At 39.8% G+C, this 22833-nt stretch overlaps 1 protein-coding gene across 1 annotated transcript in view; it reads left to right on the top strand.

Moving 5' to 3' along the window:
* Positions 1–22833, top strand: part of plxnd1 (plexin D1) — a 93256-nt gene that overhangs the window by 43945 nt on the left and 26478 nt on the right. Inside the window, exons 13-21 of the mRNA XM_083554337.1 lie at positions 2389–2534; positions 8896–8998; positions 11544–11683; positions 12811–12987; positions 13069–13153; positions 13612–13878; positions 18261–18410; positions 20399–20513; positions 20904–21011. Of these exons, the coding sequence (XP_083410463.1) occupies positions 2389–2534; positions 8896–8998; positions 11544–11683; positions 12811–12987; positions 13069–13153; positions 13612–13878; positions 18261–18410; positions 20399–20513; positions 20904–21011 (1291 nt within the window). The remainder of the gene's footprint in view (positions 1–2388; positions 2535–8895; positions 8999–11543; positions 11684–12810; positions 12988–13068; positions 13154–13611; positions 13879–18260; positions 18411–20398; positions 20514–20903; positions 21012–22833) is intronic.

The raw sequence follows: 22833 nt of genomic DNA, 5'->3' as shown, positions 1-22833 counted from the left end.
AGAGAAAGAGAGAGAGACAGAGAGATGGAAAGAGGCAGAAACATGGGGAGACATGAAAAGAGAGAGAGAGAGAGAGAGAGAGAGAGAGAGAGAGAGAGAGAGAGAGAGAGAGATGCAAAGAGCCAGACACAGTGGGAGACAAGACAGAAACACAGAGACAGAACAAGCCAGATTAAAGAGACATGAAGATGCTAATGGTAATGATGATGCTGATGGTGGTTTAGAGCCTTTGTCCTGTTTGTATTGTCAGATTCTGATGAGTCATTACATTTTTTTTCCCATCGCTGAACTACACAACTGTGGCCAAACCTTTCTGTCACCTGGATCGCAGCTTTCATGCATAGGCTTAAAAATTCGCTTTTAAAAAAAACCCAGAAGTGTTAAATAAATCAATCTGTTCTTCATTGAACAAGTAGAAGCTTTACAAATTAACTTGTGAAATCTTTGTCTTTCTTTTTAGCTCTCTCTCTCTCACCTTCTCTCTCTCTCTCTCTGCTCAGTTTCACATCAGTAGGGAGTGTAAATGAAAAGAATAGCAGTTGGAAAGAAGTGCTCTGGGGACGCATTAGACACACAGCGATAATTACCAACCTGGGAGTGTTAGCAGACCTCTGTGTATGTGTGTGTCTGTGTATGTATGTGTGAGTGTGTGTGTGTGTGTGTGTGTGTGTGTGTGTGTGTGTGTGTGTGTGTATGTGTAGCCGAGGTGTTTTCTTTCCTTGCATAAAAATGCTGCAGTGGATTTTTCCACCTTGTCATCCCTGGCTCACGATGACAATTTTGCTTTTATGCACTGTGAGCTGCAAAAAAAAAAAAGTTGTAGAACTTTCAGGAGTTTTCCTTCACAGAGTGTTTCGAGCTCTATGTTTTCCTCTGTAAATCGCTGCCTACTAGAAATCGATTATAGCGCCCAAACCCCCCCCCCCCTTTCCTTGCTGTAGGGCTTTTAAAAATAGACCCCCTTAATGACACACGTAAATACGCTAATAGTCACGGCGGGGTTATAAGCCCTGACGGTAGCCGATGGTAGGCGATGGCTCTCAGCTGCTTCACCACGAGCGAGGAAACAAGGGACAGAGGGGAAAAAAAAAGAGGCCGCAAATGGCCTGTGAATGTAAACAGCTTAAAGAACAAAGAGAAAAACTTTCTTTCACTAGTGCACATTGTAGCACAAACTCACACTCGCGCATTACACTCTTCACTAACTGTGTGTTTTATAACTTTGTGGTAATAGTTTGGGGAAGAAGAACATATGGCTGGAAAAGACTCACGTTCAAGTACACAGTTGGAGGCATGCCTCTGAGCATCGAGCAAGCTCCATGAGGAAATAGTTTACATGGGTTAGAATGGAAGATCTTCTGCTATAGAACCTCAACCCTACTGAACATAATTGAGATGAATTTGAATGCTGACTACACCCCAGGCTTCCTCACATCAGCTACACCAGTACCTGGTTTTACTAACTGACAGTACCTGACTTTAGCCCAATGAGCACAAATCTCCACAAGCACACTCTAAAATCTAGTGGATCATCTTCCCAGGAGATTGGAGGTTATGATAACAGGTGGTGGAGGTGAATGAGGTGGAAATGTGGAATGGAATGTTCAAAAAGCACATTACGAATATTATGGTCAGGCGTCCGCAAATGTTTGATGCATATAGTGTATATCTTTTATACCAATAAAGGTGTTTGAGACAGAATGTTTTAACTAAAGCTATTTTCATACAATTTAATCCAAATTTCCAACAACTGAGTAACAAAGTAGAAAGTAGAAACAGAGACAAAGAGAGACAAGACAGAGAAAGACATAGTAATAGACAGAGCCATAAATACAATAGAGAGAAGCAACAGAGTATAAAATAATTTCAAAACAGTGCAGCAAAGCATTTTTGTTTTATAACTCAAAAACATGTTAACCAGTGGACGTTTCACAACATCAAATGTCACATTAAATGAATGTATCATTAGTATTTATTCCTTATTTAAAGTTTTATTTAAAAATAGATTGTTTTTGTTTTTTAGTGCTGAGAACATTTGCTAACTTGGGAAAGTGGTAGCTCAATGGTTCAGGCTTTAGGGTACTGGTCAGAAGGTTGGGGTTCAAGCCACAGCACTGCCAATTTGCCACTGAGCAGAGCCCTTATCTCTCTTAAAACTTCTCCAGGGGTGCTGTATCATGGCTGGCACCATGATCTGAAGAAAAAAATGCAACTGTCCTATAATATATATGTGACAAGTAAAAGCCTGTCTCTTTAATGGAAGGACAATTATAGTATGCAGCAATCACACAATAACAGAGGGGTGCATGGGATTAGAAAAAGAGTGAAGCCTTTTAAAGTGTCAAACTGTAGCGCTAACTTTCTCTTCCTGTTTTGGTTTTCCAACAGATTACTCCTCTGAGTGGTCCACTAAATGGAGGAACACTTCTCACTGTGCAGGGGAGGAACCTGGGAAGCAGGTTTGATGGGGTGGAGGTCTACATCGGGGACGTGCCCTGCCAGTTGCTGCCACATCGCTACACTGTCTCAGTCGAGTGAGTCCACCGTGCTTGCCGTCCATTTAAAAAAAGAAAGGTTTAGTCGAAAGCTACATTAAATGGCCAGAAGCAAATTTAAGTTTGGAATCAAGAATGACAATTAGTTACATGAGGGACATGGCAGCAATCAAACAGCAAGGATTATGTTCATGACATCTCAGAAGGAATGAACATTGGTCTTAGGAGAAAACAACTTTTTGGGCTAACAGTACACGAATGTAATCTAACTTTATTTAGTTTTATTTTATATAAAATATTAGTATAATAATGCACACACACAAAAAATACAAGATGGAATACTTCCCTGGAGAAACATTCAAGCAGGGCTTTGTGTGGTGCTACTTTTTATCCAGTTATAGTTACCTATAAGAGACAAGTGAGTTCCTGTAATCTCTTACAATTTTACACCCAACCAAAAATTTAAGACATTGGAAAGTATAAGAAAGTTCCAAGGACCTTTCTTTGTATGCACTGGTACTGGAGACTCATAAACATCTCTTTAGAGAAAAGGTAATCATTCTGGTGATCAGCGATTTACCTTTGTTAAATAACAGAATGCTTATTTAGAACGATATTAGAACGAGTGCATTAACGTAAACCCATGATTTCAGTTAGAAACCTTCTGACCAATCAGATTTGAGAATTCAGCAGCGATGCGGTTACTGTTTACACAGCTGCCAGTAGGATGAATAGCAGTGTAATTTACTAATCTGCAAGGTAATCACTGTTCGTAAAGGAACCTTCAAACCTATACACACATCCACACAGGTGGAAGGTCCAAGTTTTATTTGCTCAGGTGACAGCTCCACCTTGCCGACTGACAGGAAAATGTATACATTGTGAAATTAACGTGGCAGATGTTTTTCAGAGCCCTGCTCTCATACTGTCCATATCTTGAATGCATAGTGTATCCGACGGACAGTTACGCAAGGTCTTATAGGTATACGTTTCAATGTGTGAGCCACATGTCCATTTTTTAATTATTGAGCTGCAAAAACATCTGGTGTATCTGGCCTTTTTTTTTTTTCTTTTCATCAGCACATGATTTCCTCAGCCTAATCATGTACAACACAAAAAAATGAAGCCAAACTCAAAAGCAAATTATCTCAGTGATGAAAGATTGTGCTGCAAGATGGAGTTTATTGCAGCTGCAATGATGGATTGTTTTACGAATGTTGTTCATGACCAGCGTTTGGTAGTAACAGGCGGGTCTGGATTACGTAATCTGATTACGGTATTTTATATCGCTAATGAGAGGAAATATGTGTAAGCAGACCTGGTGCTTTTTGCATAGATGTTAATGTTTTCTTGCTAAATCAGAGTCTGATTAGAAATGTTTTTGTGTGTATAAAAGCTGCCACTGTTGTGTGTCAGTTGTGTGGGATTTTTGGTGGGTTGGTCAGTTCCCCCCAAGAAAGTGTCAATAGGTACTGATAGGACCACTAGCATTAAGATAGTTGTGAGTCCTGGGGTAATGCCAAATCATGCCTGGGGTGCAGTCAGTGTTTCAGTTGATCCCAGAGGTGTTCAGTAGGGTTGAGGTCAGAGCTCTATAGCAGGCCATTTAAGATCTTCCACTTCAACCCATGTCTTTATGGAGTTTGCTTTGTGCACAGGGGAATTGTAATGCTGGAACAGGTTTGGGTCTTCTAGTTCAAGTAAGGGAAAATGTAATGCAGCCGCAAACAAAGACATCCTATACAATTGTGTGCCTTCAGCTTTGCTTTGGTTGGGAAAGAACCACATATGGCTTGAAAAGCCTGGTGCCTCAACATGTTTGTTTATATGGTGTACTATTATTGAAAAAGTCTTTATTTTTGTGTAGAAATATTTTTTTATTGGTTTTTGATGATGGTCAAGATTAAGTTTTTTCTGAATCAATGTTTTGTGCTTGCATGGCTCACAAGATTGTAAGCAGAAGTGCATTTTATCATATGTTAGTTATACATTTGACGAAACATATTTGTGATCTAGTTTTAATACTATATTGCCCGTCCCTACCTGGGGGTGTCAGGCTGCAGACGCGGAAGCCGATATAGTCCGATCATTGTCCTTTTATTTCAACAACCGTACAACACAAAAACACTCATAAGCCGTTGAAAACAACAAACAAAGACATCCGCTCGATACGCGTTGTCCGCTATGAGTTCGAATGTCCCAAGCATAATCCATAAAGCCTTCGGCAATGAGTAATCCAAGTCGGAAGTGGAATCCGCATATACAGCCGGCGGTCGAGCAGCCACGCGATTGTCCAGCTTGACAATATAACGACCGACAGCCTGTGACTCAAGAACGTGAGTTTATGTAGTCTGATCTTTCATGAGCCACAGCTGTCGGTAATCTTGGGAAGCAGCGTGACTGCTATCGAGGGGGGCGTGGCAGGGTGGATCTCTGACAGCTACAGACGGGGGCGTGGCAGGGTGAATCCCTGACAGCTACAGAGGGGGGCGTGGCAGGGTGAATCCCTGACAGGGGGGTAGTTTATGAATATTACTGATCTTGCATGTCATCTTATGTGATGCGGTAAATCGTATATAGTGCAGTATAACACATTCTTTCAGTCTGTTTAGATTTTTGATATTTGTCAGTGTCAATCATTGTTATTTTTTTAAGTGTTATTTTGTTTGTGTGTATATAAGCATTTATGACATATACAGTAAAAAAAAAAAAAGAGCACTGAGCTTGTTAGGAAGCCGGACCCATGAACGGTGTGGTTGGTGGAGCTCAGGTTTAAACATGATTCAGCATCTTTGAGGCAGAAATGGTTACAAGTAATGCTTAAACAGAACTAGAATCATAACCACTGCTACTGACTTCAGCGTGTCTTAAAACGCAAGTGTACACACAAAAATGCAAACTGTTGAGACAGAAAGATCTGAGCAATAAACAAAAATAAATGGTTTGTAATCGGAACCTAGCGTAATTGTGCAAATCACAGTAGTAAAAAGGTAGGAAAATGAGAGGAAAAAAATGAGGCAGTGTTAACCTTTTTGTCATCCCCCTCACTCTGACAGTTTGCCTCAAGGGCCCAAGCCATTTAGACTCTCAGATTTCAATCCACTGATGAAGTCACATCAAAAGCAGTCATGTGACTGGCTGAGCAGTTTACTCAGCATGATGAGGTGATCCCACTGGACATTCCTAAGTCTGGAAAAGTAACACACACACACACATATACACACATATACACACATATACACACATATACACACACACACACACACACACACACACACACACACACACACACACACACACACACACACACACACACACACACACACACACACAGAGGTTTGCGCTTTATGACAAGGCTAGAAAATACAGTGCAGTTTAAGTGTGGTGTGTGGTGGGGGTGCACCTTCATGTCAATTAGGAGACTATACTTGTCACCTGACTAAATAAGGCAGCAATGCACAACTATGTGTGTGTGTGTGTGTGTGTGTGTGTGTGTTTGTGTGTGTGTGTGTGTGTGTGTGTGTGTGTGTGTGTGTGTGTGTGTGTGTGTGTGTGTGTGTGTGTGCGTTTCCAACAATACTCATGCTACTTTGGCAGATTACTAAATTACACCGCTATTCATCTACATGCAGCTGTGTAAATGTTCCATGCACACACGTGCGCACACACACGCGCACACACACACACACACGAGCCCGCTCAGTGCTTACTCAGTGCATTGGGGACCAATGTCATTAAATCTTAATTAGTCTCAATTTCAGGGTGTTAAAACAAATAGCCAAGTCTCCCTTCTCTGACTATCCCATGTGTGTTTGTACTAAGGGCACATTATCCAAAACACAATCAACCCTATTGTTAGCCAATTTTGCTCAACATGCATGTTTTCACCTCCACACACATCCGTTTGCATATGACTTTTGTTCGATTTTGAATTTTTGAATTAACAGTGTGTAAATAACAATAATGTGTGAGTCAGGGTCAACAACCTATGTGCAATATGCATATATCACTATATTCATATAGACTGCCATATATCACTTAATGATAAATGTAGTAATTGACGTGTCTAATTTTGACATTTCAGTTGAAGACTAGCCCAGCTAAGAGTGAAATTTGAGCTACAAATCCTAGATATACTGAAGAAATCAACAGCATGGAACACGATAACACATAGCACACGTACAAAAAATTGCTAACAGATGTGTTTAGCTAGCTTAAGGCTCAATTATACTAAGCTACACGCACACATCTCTGTGATCTTGGTGAGTGCTGCTTGTGCACATCCTCTATATAATATCTGCGTAGACAGCAGGGACATTTTGGCACTCTGCAATCCTTTGCTGAATAAACAAACTCAATTTAGTTGTATCTGCCACAAAGCAGTTTTTAGAAATAAATATATAGTTTCTAAGTTACGATGGAATTGTGTTGCGATGACCAAAGGGGCCGGTGCTAGCTATAGGCAGAGCAGGCAATTGCCTAGGGCCTCAGGCTTCCAGATGGGGTGTGGGGGGGGGCTCCATAACCCTAACAAACCTATACACTAGTTCACCAATTAAGACGGAAAGCGTAAGACACGGCTATTTATCCATTGGGTATAATTAACTGTCACTCATCTGAAGTGAAACTAGTTAATATCAACATTTAATACTAGTTCCCACCATCTGAATGCAGTTCAGTAGCACCGACAAACAGGCATGCAAAGAAACTGGAGAAAGAAACTGGATTATTATTTGCAGCCGGTTTATTCTGAGTTCAACTTTAAAAATACTAGAGAAAAAGTAAAAGTGTGTAAATGAAAACAGCAATAGCAGATGCAAGAATGAAATTACATTTTACCCCATTTTATTGCACAAATTTGGCAAAAAAGTTTCTTTATTCCAAAAAGGGGGTAAATGTGTTACTGTAAATAAGTTACTGAACAAATGACTAAAAGTCTGGGGGGATAAAGGCAGTGTGTTTATGTAAGTTATCTATAATAAAATTTTAATCTTAAACCTACAAAAGTGAGCATTTTAAAGTAATGAGAAAAACAAAAGCAAATTATTATTTTAAAGTGTAGCCTAGGAAATGATATGTCATGGCTGAGGAAGAAGATGCTGAGTCAGGTGACCTTTCATACCTTTTTTTAGTGTTGATCTTAGTTCAAGTTTAATTAATCTACACATTTAAGTAAATATATAAAAGTACTGATCACAGGTTTTTTTATAAATATAAAGGTAAGAGGTTACATTTCTTTTATTTAGTCTGAAAGGTGGAATGAAGGAGGCTAGGGGGCCTCCAATATATATTTTGCATAAGGCTTCCAAATGTCTACAACCAGCTGACCCCATTGTAACTTGAAAATATAAAGTCGAGCATGGTCTAGCCTACCAGTTTCTACTTAAGAAACTGTGTGGGGTATCAGTATAAGGTAGTATTTTATTTAATAAACAAATTACAGTACATTTTATCACAACAATTTACACTACCGTACTGTATAAACTATATATGTGTCAGAGGGCATGTGGCTGAGCGAGAGTTCAGGAGTGAAGGGCATAGTGAGCATACGCTGCTACGTTTGCCTGCCAGTACCTGACTTTACTAACACCTTTATGGTTGAATAAGCACAAATCTCCACAAACACACCCCAAAACATACAGAAGGCTGAAGGTTAACAGCAAATGGGGACTATGTTTGTAATGAGATGTTCAAAAAGGATATACGAATCTTATGGTCAGGTGTCCACTTTTGTCGTATAGTATTTAAAAAAGAGCGTATATGATTTTTGGCATAGCGCAGACACTCACCCTGGAGAAATACTTCCAGGATTAAAAAATCACCTTCTGTTGGCAAACAGTTCATGAAGGGAGAGCAACAGCTTCCAGCAGCTGACTGACTCATCAGGGAGGAAATAAAGATGAAACAGCGTGTTGACTAACTAGTTTCTATCCAGCTTTTTCTGAGCAAACACATTGACTGATGCTACTGGTGTTTAAAAGAGTTTTTCATGCCGCTTTAGCTAGATTAAGCTCTCGCTAACACACGGGGAGAGTACAACAGCAGGTTTATATTTGTGCTAACCGTTGTAGTTTGAAACCCATGAGGCAGCAAGATAATCTTCATGATTCAGTGCAGGGCCACGGTGCGGTTCAGCTCGAGGGGGTTAGTTTTTATCCACTCCAGGCAAAAACTAAAATCTCCTTTGATAATGTGTAATTTCTGTATTTTTAAAGGCGTGATTCATGTAGACACATTTCAGACCTGCTGTATCGGCTGGTTGATCTGGACACATTTTTGATTTTGTAGTTGGGTAGTTGGGGTTTTTTCCTTTTTTTTTTTCTCAGCTTTTTACACGAAAAAAGGTGAATGCATTTTGTTCAGCGTTCTAGCAACTGTTTTTAATTTTTTCATGCTTCAGGTTGGTGTGTATGACAGGAGCCTCATCAAAAGTGAAAAACAAAGTAGAAGTCAAAGTGGGTGAAAATGCGATGGGTTTTTCGAGCAAAGCCTTCTCATACGTGGTAAGTACTCTCACTATATAGATTATCTATCTATCTATCTATCTATCTATCTATCTATCTATCTATCTATCTATCTATCTATCTATCTATCTATCTATCTATCTATCTATCTATCTATCTATCTATCTATCTATCTATCTATCTATCTTTATCTCTTTCTTCTTCTCTCTCACTCCCTGGTGTTATCATGTTATCATCACACCGTTGTTCTTCACCACTTCCTTCCAACTACGTCTTAGGCCTTGGCAGACTCGTTTTCTCTCGCTCTCTCTTGGCATATCTATATCTCTGCATTTGTTTAGCGCTCTGTGTGAGAGGCTCCAGTGTGTGTTGAATGCTAACAGATGCTGATTATATTCAGACATGCTGGCATGTTGGAATCATCGTCCACAGAAAGAAATCAGTTCTCACCATTGTGAGAGCATATGTGTTTGTGTGTGTGTGTGTGTGTGTGTGTGTGTGTGTGTGTGTGTGTGTGTGTGTGTGTGTGAGCGATGGAGGCAGTGACACACAGAGCTCTCCATGGATAACACTCTCTAAGCACTTTTGTCATTTGCCAGACCCAGCCAGCAAAAACAACAACCTCGAACGTCTTCTGTCCGCATGAAAAAAGTTCCCATGTGAACTTGCGTGGAATTTCCCAAACTGCACAAAGAACACTGATCTCAGATCAGTTCTGCTCTGCTCCTGATAGGTGTGGCCAAAACTCAGGAGCTTAGGTCTGATCTGAGATCAGTTGAGTTGGAGCGTGTTGGTCAGCGGGAATTTCTTTGGCATTGTTGTGTTGAAAACGTCTCGACTTTTTAAGTGTGGGCTGGTGGCTGATGTGAGTCATGTTTTTTTTTTCCTACATGAACTCACTGGCGGTGCATTAGTTAGTGTGTGTGTGTGTGTGTGTGTGTGTGTGTGTGTGTGTGTGCGTGCGTGCGTGCTTGCGGGCGTGCGTGTGTGTGTTTAATAGCAAAACACATGATTACCTATCATGAACTCATGATAAGCTTGTCCTGTGACTATGTTTACTTTGAAATGTAAAGCAAATGCTTAGTGAAAATGAAGAGAGTGATGCATAGCATGGTGGAGAGATAAAGAAAAAGAGAGAGGGAGAAAGGCTAAAAAAAAAGGATGTGAGTCTCCAAACCTCCTTCCTCAAATGTTCAATGCTCCTACCAGCCTCAGGAAACATCTGCCTTAAAAACCCAACACACACACACACACACACACACACACACACACACGCATGCACACTCTTTCAGATTCCATTTGTTTTTCTATCCCCGACTTGACCTGTGCTTTTATATTCATACACAAATACACAAAGGAAAAAGTCCACAAACCCCCAAGTCCTCAACCTCATATAAACCTCTTCTCACAGGAAGTGACATCACTTGTATATTTGGATCTCCCTCATGTTTGTGTGTCTGAATAGGCCCAGGTGAATGTGTCTGTTGTTGAGCTGACTATTTGACTTGTGTGAGTATGTGTGTGTGTTATATTTGCACATCAGTACCCTTTGCATGAGCTCTTCACGCCACATTGATTTTGAACTCCAGACCAGACCAGACCAGCAGGACTGATCAAGATCTGTCCTTTCTTGATTTGATTAAAGCGATGCCATCAGACACGAACAAACACACAGACACACACTTTTTTTCCTCTCTTCCTTTACAGGATCATTCTATGAGGATTCTTAAATGATCTCAGATTTTTATCTTAGCATTTATTTAAAGGATTACTCCAGTGCTTTTGAGCCTTTCACTCTTTACCCACCATATGGGCAGGGTAGGTGTGATTATCGCCGACAACCCCAGGATACCGGTGAGCAGATATCATTTGGGTGGTGGATCATTCTCAGCACAGCGGTGACGCCGACGCTGTAGTGGCAGCATTGTTGGATTTATTAAACACCTCGGTGTTACTGACAGTAAAACACCATCCTGATAATACCTGCTCAGTGGTGGTCTTAGTTGAAGTACGGAGCTGACAAACTGTCCTTACCAGCATAAGCGCTATATAGTCAGTATGAGTACCTGATAAAGTATCCTTGTGTAAGCTGTAACAATGGAAACAGTGTCATGTTTCCACAAAATAAGCGGAACGATATAAATCTGTGGTGTAGATTATAGCTGGCACTACTGTCTCAGCTGCCATTACAGAAAATAAATCAACGCCTCTCGATCAATTCTTTTCAGCTGAGAAGTGACTATAACGACTAGCCGCAATAATGTTATTAATGAAGTCAATTTTAGAGGTTAGTCATGAAAACACTACAAAAGGTAACACTGTCCAGGAGCATCCACATGCTACTGTTTAAAACATATGGCATCATGACAAGCTTGAAAAAATGAAAGCAAAAGGTGTGAACAGAACGGTTGGCTGGAATTCAAGAATTTATCTCATGCAGTACTGATGTAACCAAATATCAATACTTATTTTTTTTTAAGAACAATATGATCGAAAAGAAATGCAACTACACATAAAAAAGGAGGCGCACCATTTTTTGCAACAAAAATAAATTCACATAAAATGTTTTATTTCCACCCTACAGGAGCCCAGGCTACTTGATTTGCACCCTGTAAGCGGCCCGATCGCCGGGGGAACCCGACTCACTATCAGAGGCACGTCGCTCAAAGCTGGATCTACCATTAAAGTAAAGGTGAACGCAACACAGGACTGCAAAATCGACAGGTGAGCACGAGAATTCTTAGTGATGAAGAGGTTTTTTTACAAATTCTGCAAATAATGTAAATAATAGGATGATGTGAGATGCTCTCACTTTTCATCTTACTCAAATATCATTGTTATATGCAAAGAAAGAACGCTACAGTTTGTTTTTATGTCAGGGGTACAAATATAAATGCGTTATCCTCAGAGACATCATGAGGAACGATTGAGGATTTTAAGTTTGGGCTTCACAAAATAATAAATGTAAGATTTCAATCTAATGTATTATACATTCTGGGAAGAGATTGAACTATGTAACAATATATTAGTGAAATCTTATCCTTTTTTTGCTTTCTCAATCTACAAAGCAAATATAATTTGGCTCGTCATCTTTAAATAATTTCCACTATATGGACAAAAGTTTTTAAACACCTTACTATGCGAATCGTGTATATTATTTGAATATACATTCCAGATTTAATCCCATTTCCTGTTATAATAAACTCCACTCTACTGGGAAGATCTTCTAGATTTTGGAGTGTGCTTGTGGAAATTTGTGCTCATTCATCAAAAAGAATGTTAGGAAATTCAGGTATTGATGTCGGTGAGGTGAGGTGAGGTGAGGTGGCCTGGGGTGCAGTTAGCATTTACATTTATCCCAAAGCTGTTCAACAGGGTTGAGGTCAGAGTTCTATAGCAGGCCGCTCAAGATCTTCCACTCCAAACCATGTAAACCATATCTTTATAACGCTTGCTGTGTGCACAGAGGCATTGTCATGCTGGAACAGGTTTGGGTCTCCTAGTTCAAGTAAAGGGAAAATGTAATTCTTCCACATCCAGAGACATCCTGTACAATTGTGTGCCTTCAAACTTGTGGTAACATTTGAATGGAAAAGTCACATATGCCAATACTTGTTTCCATATAGTGTTATATATTATGCTTGGACATAGTCAGTCCACATCCTTTTGTTCAGGGTTTGCTTTGATTAATAGGTGAATGTGAGACTCGACTTGGACTGTGTGGGCTGTGATGGATGTTAGTTTTGCTTATTGATCTTAAATACAGACCGCAATACCTGCGATCCACTTACAGCTCTATTAAACATTGATATCTGCTCTACAGTTTTAACATTCCTATTTTCGTTTCACAGCTTGTCTGATGACGTGATCGAGTGCGTGATGCCACTGGCTGTGTCCGACCTCGCAGATAACGTGACAGTATGCGTGGAATATGACGAGAGGCCGTGCGAGAGAGATCTTAGCACCTTGTTCTTCTATGAAAATAACCCTGTCATCAGCAGCGTAAAACCTAACAAGAGCTACCTGAGGTAAGATGCACACAATGGCATGTTAAAACATTAGGAGCTACCTCCAGTGACTTCTCTAGTGACCAGCTGTGTGTTTTCCAGTGGTGGGCGTGTCATCTCAGTGAATGGTCAAAGTTTTGATCTGGTTCAAACAGCTAAAATGCACATGGTGGGGATCGGCCACTCAGTAAGTACCTTTCCGTAGGTGATATTCTATAATAGCAAGGCTCTGACTAGAGCTGATTAAATGGTTTTTTTTTCTAGTTAATTCACAGGTAATTGTAACTATAAAACTATAAATGTACAGTAAAGGATTGGTAGCATTTTGGAAGGAGTCTCCAGTTTCAGTATAATTGCTGCTTTACATTAACTGTCATTGGACAAGTCTTTAGAGGAATTTTGTAATATAACAAGCTACATTTTGATCTTATTAATATAAAGAAATCACAATAATTTGCTGTCGTATAAGACAAATCAAACCCTTCGGTGTATTTTGTTCATAGGAAAATAAGCAAATCCACACATGAAACAGTACATTATGATTACAAATACTACAACTTGGACTACAAAGAGAGAAAGTTATCGTTCATATAGACTCCGGATTCCAGTGAACCGTGTGACTCTAGCATGCTTTCTGATTGACAGGATTGCACCGTTGCATCGCCCAGTCTCATATTATGCCACTCCCCAGCAGCCAGACAATCGCAGCAGGCCATGGCTCAGTTCTACCTGAATGGGATTTTGTACAGGCGGAACGGCCATGCCTCCTCCGAGCTGGACATGGACGAGGACGAGGAACCTAATGCGGGTTACTTCCCGTTTGAGTATGTAGAAGACCCTCAGTTTTACACTGCCAACAAAGAGAAACTGATCAAGCATCATCCCGGGGAACCGCTCACACTCATCATCAATGTAAGTGTTCATGGGTGTGCTGAAACAGTGAAATATATATACACTCACTGTAGAGATTATTAGCAACACCTGTACAACCTGGTTTTTCTTACAAAAGCTTTGACACAGCAACGGGTTCTAGGGACTGTAAGATTCAGCGGTTTGCATCGGTGCATCCGCATAAAAGTTAACGATGTGATGCATCATTTTAAAAAGTGTGCATTGGATAAAGCATTTGTGTCATATTTGAATCGGTAAAAAAATATATATATTTGTATAAAATTATTAGTAGGAGCACTATACTTTTATTATTTAGAAAGTGACCAATAATTTATGACCAATATTTTAGATGTAGATTGATTTCTCCATGCTGAACTGTTTCTCGAGCGTGTTCTCTCAGCACCACTGCTGCTACATGAAAATGAGGTATTACAACCACGATGCTTGTGCTGAGAGTCAAATAGAATATAGATTAACATGGCAGAGGTCGAGCTGAGAGGTCTTCCTGGAGACAGTACAGGAAAAGGACGTCTGGTTTTATTTGTCTCTTTTTACTTTTGCACCACAAAGGCCTGTTTGTGAAAGGGTCATGCGCTAGAAGTCAGAAGCCACTTAAGTACATTTAGTATTTGATGTCTGTCTGATCCAAAGAAATAAAAGGTTAACTATCTGTACCATATTCAATTTCATAGCATCATATTTTGTCTATCATATCATATCGTGTTGAATAGAATCGAAATCGGAATGGGGTGAATCGGATCGGATCGGTAGCTGCTTCATATGTACCTTTAATGTATCGTATTGTTGGCTGTGCATCAATACCACCATCCAGTTGTTGTGAAAATTTCACTTACTGTGCATCTTGACCTGTTTTTCTGCTCATTTGAATTATTTGAATTATACTCTTTTTTTTTATATTTGAATGCCTATCCTAAAAATAATTCTTGACCTGTTTCTGCATGATTTTATGCATTTGAACTGCTTAAGCATGAGGGCTGATTGAGAACGAGGTGTGCATGTGTTCCCAATAAAAAAAACTGTATAGGATAGGCTTTGTATAGGATGTAATAATGTAGGATAAGGTACCCATTAACAATTGTTTACACACACAGAGTTAGTTTGCAAAACTTGCATTCATATTCACTTTATACCCATAACGTCGCAACTGTTTTTTTATGCCCAATTTCAATAATCATGGCCCAAAATGCAAAACCAGGCAGAAAATGTGGTGACACTGGTGTGTGGATGTGTGGACATGTTCTTGGTAAAATGTCAGAATTTGTAATGTCACACTCTCTGCTACGGCACTCGGAAATAGAAACCGGGTAAGAACGAGAAGTGGTGGGGGGAGTGGGGGGGATTGGTTTATGCTGGTGTTACAACACTAAGTTCCATGAAAATAGAACCCTATAAATTCTCGCTCACACACTCGCACACACACACATACACACACCAGCACATCAAAGAGTTTTATTATGGCAGACGCCAGGCCCACTTAAGCCCAGCCACCCAGCTCTATATGACCTCCGCTGTTCAGCTGACACAAGGCATTTTGTGTGCGTGCGTGCGTGCGTGCGAGCGTATGTGTGCGCGCGTGTATGTGTGCAGTTCACACGTGTTCCTCATGGCTGTAATAGCATCATAAAAGCGTGCTGTGCAATTCAAGATGAGACTGCTTACACACACGTGGTTGCACACACACACACACACACACACACACACGCACATCAGGAAGTCATACAGACGTGCGAAACCTGTGGGCTCGGATTCATCAGGAATCTTGTGGAGGCCTGACAGGAAGTCCCATGCCAGGTCTAGGAGTGTTTATTTCCTGCAGAAGAATAGCGGGATGAGGACGTGAGGGAGGAAAAGAGGGAGGGAGGGAGAAAGGGAGGCAGGGATTGATGGCACGTCTGAGGCATAAGCCAGAGAGCTTTTGGCTGATTGGGAGTGTGTGCGGGTTTGTGTGTGTGTGTGTGTGTGTGTGTGTGTGTGTGTGTGTGTGTGTGTGTGTGTGCGTTTCTCTATGTAAGTGTACCGAATGCTTGCACACACTGGAACAAGTAATGGAGCTAACTGGAAACTTCATGTGAATGGGCTTTAACAAAGACAATGGAAAGATTTGATTGTGTGTATGTCTGTGTGTGTGTGTGCGTGTGCGTGTGTGTGTGTGTGTGTGTGTGTGTGTGTGTGTGTGTGTGTGTGTGTGTGTGTGTGTGTGTGTGTGTGTGTGGTGAAGAATTTGTTTACTTGGTTCCAGTTTTGATTTTGCTTGGAATGTCATTTAATGTGTTCCTGTTTTGATGCACACATAACTGATGGTAATGCGTGTGTGAATGTAAATAAGTGTATTTTTGTGTGTGTGTGTGTGTGTGTGTGTGTGTGTGTGTGTGTGTGTGTGTGTGTGTGTGTGTGTGTGTGTGTGTGTGTGTGTTGCCCATATGTAACTAATACTAGGTCATTAGGGTTATAAATAAAGGAATGTAGTGTAATTCAAAGTATTTTGTTGACAGACCTGGTATGTGTGTGTGTTAGGAAGTGTTTGTTGATGGGTGGTCAGAGGAAAGGGACGCAAGTCCCAAGAGTTTAATCAGAGATTCCGGAAATCTCTTCCTTTGTAAACACTGTCCCCTCCTTGTGTGCTCTCTCTCTCTCTCTCTCTCTCTCTCTCTCTCTCTCTCTCTCTCTCTCTCTCTCTCTCTCACACACAAACACACACACATACACACACACACACACACACACACACACACACACACACACACACACACACACACACACACACACACTGCTTGAGGAAGCAGGATAGGACACCTGCTGTACACACCCACAAACAGAATTTGTCCAAACTATTTTTCCCATTGCGTTTATTATGTAAGCAGTCACAGTAGTCATTTAATCCATGTGTAATAAAGAACAAAGTGTACACTTTACATACCAAAGCATTTCTCACAAAATTTTGAGAAATTCCCTTTTAAACTAACTGCAACGTCAAACCACCACTGCACCATCACATCACACCCTCACAATGTTATACATTTTTATATTTTAATATGTATATCAATGTATATTTATATGAATTTCTTTCTGGGTTAAATAAATGGACCAACCAAACGGAAATATAGCATTAATACAGCTGATGCATCACTGATCCTGTTTTTTTTTTTGTTTGTTTGTTTTGAAAATTCTTGGGAATGAAAACTCTTGGGAATATGGAGGTCACATATTTCTTGCTGTAGAACTGATTTCATGTTTTTCACTCAACAAGTTTCTCAGAACAAGATGTATATTTATGAAATCGTTGCAGTCCAAGGTGGTAGATATCTGAACAATTGATATAATGCAGCATTTCAAGAAAATTTTCTTGTTTATTATATTAGGCTGCAAAACACACAGAGTGTCTTCCTTAAGCTAAAAGAACACCAGCAATTGGAACAGCTGCTTAAATAATTAGTCACGGCAATGTGTCTGCTCTACAGCCAGGAGCTACTTATACAGAATTTACGTCTGGATAGAAAACGTGTTCTTTGTGTAAAGCATTTCTGGCTGGTTTGCCTCCAATTTTTGCATGTAAATTAGTAAAGCAGTATATTGAAATTTAATAATTGGGACATTAAGCAGTTGTTCCAGACCTCTTAGTTCCTTCTCAACTAAAGTGTTTGCTCAGCATTTTACAATTTAATTTAACCTGACTTAATTTCTCCCCTTTTCACTGCGGAGATTTAATGAGTTGTAATGATTCAGGTATTCGTGTAGAATCGACTCGAAGTCAGTTAAACTGAAACAAAAGATGATTTTGATTTGATTCATTTCTTTATTTTTTGTGGGATCATAATCATATATTTTGAGGAATTTAACATAGGTTTTCTCTATGCTATAGCCAGGGTTGCCAGACAAGTAAAATAAACATAGAATTCTCTTACTTAAATGCTTTATAAAGTTTTATTTAAATATATTTAGACATTGAATATTGATTTTATGTAAAAGGATAAGATTCAGCATGAAAAGTGCATCAAACAGTAGCTATATAATGTCATCACCAAACTTCCAAATGATGAATTTGGAAAAGATGATGAATATTCTTTAAATATCTTTAGGTTAAGGGTAGTTTTATGTAGAAAAAATGGATCAGAACCAAAGAAATAATCATTAAAGCAACACATAGAAACTTCTCAGAAAGCTGTATATAGTTATCTTATTGCAATTAAATGAATATTGATTCACTTCACTGTTTGACTACAAGCAACTTATTTCTACACAGCTACTTTTTTTTTGTCTTCAGCACTGGAATTTGCAAATGGATATGATATAAAGCATACTGAACTGTAGAGGTTTTTAGCTTTCATTTGTCCTCCAAAAGTAATTATTGTTGAATGACTTTTGTCCTCTTTTTTTGCCAACAGAAAGGGCCGAGCGATTTGGACCTGACTCAGGACGAGTACTCTGTCATGATTGGCTCGGAGCGCTGTGACATCAGCTTCGACAACAAACAGATGTTCCACTGCACCATCAACAGAACGCTGAGCTCCAGGAGCGGAGAGCTGTCTGTCACTGTGAGTTCGGCTTCATTACCCGCAAGCCTTTCCTCCAACCACAGCGCCGCGCGCTTTTCCTCGCTCAGAAAAACCGCCATCTGCTCGTCCCGCTGATGAGAGTTTTCTTACACCGCAATCCGCACAAGTTCTCCTGATGAATAACATCAGCCGGCACAATTTCATTTGATTAAACAGCCCGGAATGGTAAAAGGAGTGAGAGTTATTCCTCTCCAAAAAAAAAAAAAACTATGAGAATGTGATTTCTGAAAAGCCACTTAGAAAAGCAACGACGGACATGTTCATCGCAAATAATCAAAATGCATTAGTAATCAGATTGCACCAGCCATTTGAAAAATGGGTTTTGCACTCGGCGGAGAATTGAGAGTTGTCGCTCTTTTTATATCATGACGTTGATCCATCCAGCTCATTACCCGAGATGAAGAAGAGTAACGAACCCGCATCAGGCTTGAGAAAAGAAAAAAAAAACGATAATCTTGAGTGGTTTACAGTCACACAAACATACAGCAGTATCAGCATGTCCCATCATGTCCTAGTGACATAGAGGACGGCACACACCCATCACCAGCCTGCACTCCCGTATCGCTCCGGTCACTGTTTTGACTCACAAGATAATTTCAGCAGGAAAATAGGAGCTAATCAAGGCCTTGCACGATATCAAACACTTTCTAAAAAAAATGTGTGTGTAAGTGAGCATGCCTTTCCTTTGTTTAGTCTTTTTAGACAAAGAAAAACAGCTATCTTTAAACCTAGTGCTTTCTGTCGCCTACTAATGACCACTGATATGGTCAATGAAGAGAGAGGAAAGGAATTCCATTCGCTTCTCCGACAAGCATTAAGGCAGAGCAAACAAGGCGAGCAGAGAGCTACATAGGTCTCAGGTCATAGGTCACAGGTCAAGAGAAAGCTTGTAAAAAAGAGAGTACGTTTTTTTTTCGCGGGAATGCTCCACTCAGCACTCTAGTCAGTCTCTAAACACACATACTCGGCTGTTGTGGGAAAGTCCGGAGGATTTGAAGTCCTCTCATGTCACGTTTTACACTGACTCATTACTAACATGGACTGCAGTAAATGAGTGTGATTTGTTTCATTAGTTGTGTGAGGTTTCGTATTATTATTATTATTATTATTATTTAGTTTCATGAAGTTTAGAGGTCTGTGAGAATGTGGGTGAGAATATTACTGTAAACCTGTAAACTACAATCCCTGGAAACCCCATTATTCAAAATAAAACTGGTTGAGGGTCATTTGTTTAGTAAGAGATGCGTGTGGATTAGTCATTGGACGCAGACAGGAGGCAGAAAAGCAGAAATAAAACTGCTTACACAAAGTAATGCCAGAATCACATTACTCTGTGTGTGTCCGTTGACAGTCATAGTGCCACTTTTTTTTTTCTGTAACAGTATCTATCTATCTATCTATCTATCTATCTATCTATCTATCTATCTATCTATCTATCTATCTATCTATCTATCTATCTATCTATCTATCTATCTATCTATCTATCTATCTATCTATCTGTGAGATGGATTTCACAGAGACTTAATTGGACAACAATAATGACAATAATTATAATAATAATAATAATAATAATAATAATAATAATAATAATAATGTGCTTTTTAAACAAAGATAGAAATTTTTTTATCCAGTTTCCACTTTCATTGCTTTGTAACAGGATTTCTGTCTTGTCCTTTTGGAGAAATAGAGCATTTAGGCAAAGACTGTTTATAGCTGCTATAATGTAAATGATATCAGGAATGTGCTTCCTAGATATTTGCTTCCAAGTTTAGCTGAACTAAACAGTTAAAGAGATATACTTTCACTATTTAACTGATTCTTTTTCAGAACAGCACAGCATTTTTTTATTCATGATTTGATGATATTCCTTTATTGTCATAACAAATTAATCTCTCTCTCTCTCTCTCTCTCTCTCTCTCTCTCTCTCTCTCTCTCTCTCACTCTCTCTCTCTCTCGCTCTCTCTCAGGTGCGTGCCGGTAATTTCCAGAAAGTGATCGCTGTGGTTCAGATGGGAGGCAGTGAACTAGCCATTACTGTCACTGTTGTGGTGTGTTGTGTGCTTCTCCTCCTCTGTACAGTGGGTAAGTGTGTGTGTTTATGTGTGCTTTATCAAGTACATGATATGATGGACAGTCTGTCTTCACGGAAACAGATGCAGCAGATGTAGAACAGATAAAAGCGAGGTAGTAGGGTCAAAATTCCTCTCAGCAGTTTATGCACACAGAAAAATACACACACACTCACACACATGCACACACACTCACATAAGGAGAAGGACACACAAAGCTGACAGTGTTCTCAGGGCAAATAAAAGTCAACAGACTGAATATGTTACCAATGTTCAATCTTTTCCTGACACAGCAGATGGACGCAATAATAAAATAATTGATTTTCTTTCTGTGTGTGTGTGTGTGTGTGTGTGTGTGTGTGTGTGTGTGTGTGTGTGTGTGTGTGTGTGTGTGTGTGTCTAGCACTGGTGGTGTATTGTACCAAGAGCCGAAGGGCAGAGCGTTACTGGCAGAAGACCCTTTTACAGATGGAGGAAATGGAGTCACAGATCAGAGAGGAGATACGGAAAGGTAACACACCGACACACACTCACTCTGACACACACACTCTCTTGCCTAAACACACATTCACAGGTGTAGAAGCAGGCTCCTGGATGAGTCCTAAAAGAGTGGAAATCTCATTTGGGGGCTCTTATGTGTTTACAAGAGCGATGAGAGGATGTGGATGTATGTGTTTTACTGAGTTTCTCAAAAAACCTTGTACAACAAAGTGGAGAGAAATGAAACACTACAGAGAGAGCCTTTCTCTGTGGGTTTTAGTGTTCTGAAGGGGGTGGGGGTACACTGTTTAAGTATCAACATTTCAGGGTGTTTTGACAGATTTATAGTCCTCCGAGACAAAAAGCGAGCGGAGACGCCAAGGCCACGAGATTGACCAAGTGGAGTCAAGGCCATGCTGTGAGCTAGCTGTGTGTATACATGTGTAGGGAGGCATGTGGAGTGTGTACATGGGGTGCATAAAGAAGTAAAGGGAGCTACTTATTCCACAGGATTCCTTTTTTGGCAGGAGGTTTTTTGCGTTTTATTTTTTTACCCAAGGCAACTTCCAAGTGAGCCGGAATATAGTCCAAGAGTCTAGACATTTGACGAGTGAAACAAGTGCAGCAAAAAAATAAAAATAAAGAAAGAAACCAAGTTTCCACTAATAGAAACAAGTGCATGATAGTTGCAGAAGGAATGGATAGGGAGCAGCAACGAAACACAGTAGCTTAATTTACTGACAGGCAATACACATCAATGCTACAATCGCTTAAATAATGTTTATATGAAGAAAGGGGAAAATCATGATTTTGACTAAATCAGCATAGATACTGCATGTCATTACAAGATGTAACACAAGTCTATTTCTGGGTAAAGCATGACATGAACAAAAACAAAAAACCCCTCCAGAGGCCATCACGCTCAACTTATGCAATAAATTACTCTCTAGGGAATCTTTAGAGTTGAGGAATCAACATATCCACTATAAATTACTCTTTTATTCACCCCATAATCTCCCTGAGTTTTTCAATACATCTTAAACTAGAAATTATACTTTATAGATACATTGTCTACACTTATACATTACTGTTCACTTGTGGAAATTTAAATGGGTTCATTTGCTATAAAGTAACTGTCTTGTTGACTGCTGCTGCATGATTCCTGCCTCAGTGGGCTTCTAGTCATATTTGACTAGATGCGGTAATACCACTATACAGCTTGGTCGGGTAAATGTGCTGCCCAACGACATTGACAGGTAAGGCAAAATAGTGCCGCATTTAAAAAAAAGGCTGGTCACTCAAGAGAGCTCATTAAAATTTTAATGAAATATAAACTGTATGGAGTTGTAAAGGTTGATGGGACTCTGCTACACCTGCCCCTATGGATGTAGTGGCATTGGGTTTTCATAATTTTGTAACATAGACTTGCAAAAAAGTAGTGTGAAGAGGGTTCTGTATTGATATCGGCCATTAGGTACTGTATTCCTATTAAAAAGGAAAAGAAATGGCCAAAGACAACATAGACAAAGGATGACATGCTTATACAAAGCAACACAATGCATGAGAAAAGACCAGAGATGATTTTTATCTTGAAAATCATGAAGAATTTAGACTTAACACTGAGATTGCCAGGTGGGATGAAAAGTAGGCATTTAGGAGGGTTAAAAACCAGACTCCCTATATATTCTGGATTTGTTTGCAGCATTGATTTAAAAGAAGATGGCAGACCAGCCAGCAGAAAGTAGTTGAGCCATGCGATATCAGGTGGCTGAAGTATTAGCTGTGTTGCACATTCTGACAGGTGCAGTACATTCTTCCTGATATTAACCAGAGCAAACCTGTGAGAGTGGGAA

This window comes from Silurus aristotelis, assembly GCF_946808225.1.
Source record: "Silurus aristotelis genome assembly, chromosome: 11".
Lineage (NCBI taxonomy): Eukaryota > Metazoa > Chordata > Actinopteri > Siluriformes > Siluridae > Silurus > Silurus aristotelis.
The sequence above is the reverse complement of the archived record's forward strand: the minus strand, read 5'-3'. Positions and strand labels throughout refer to the sequence as shown.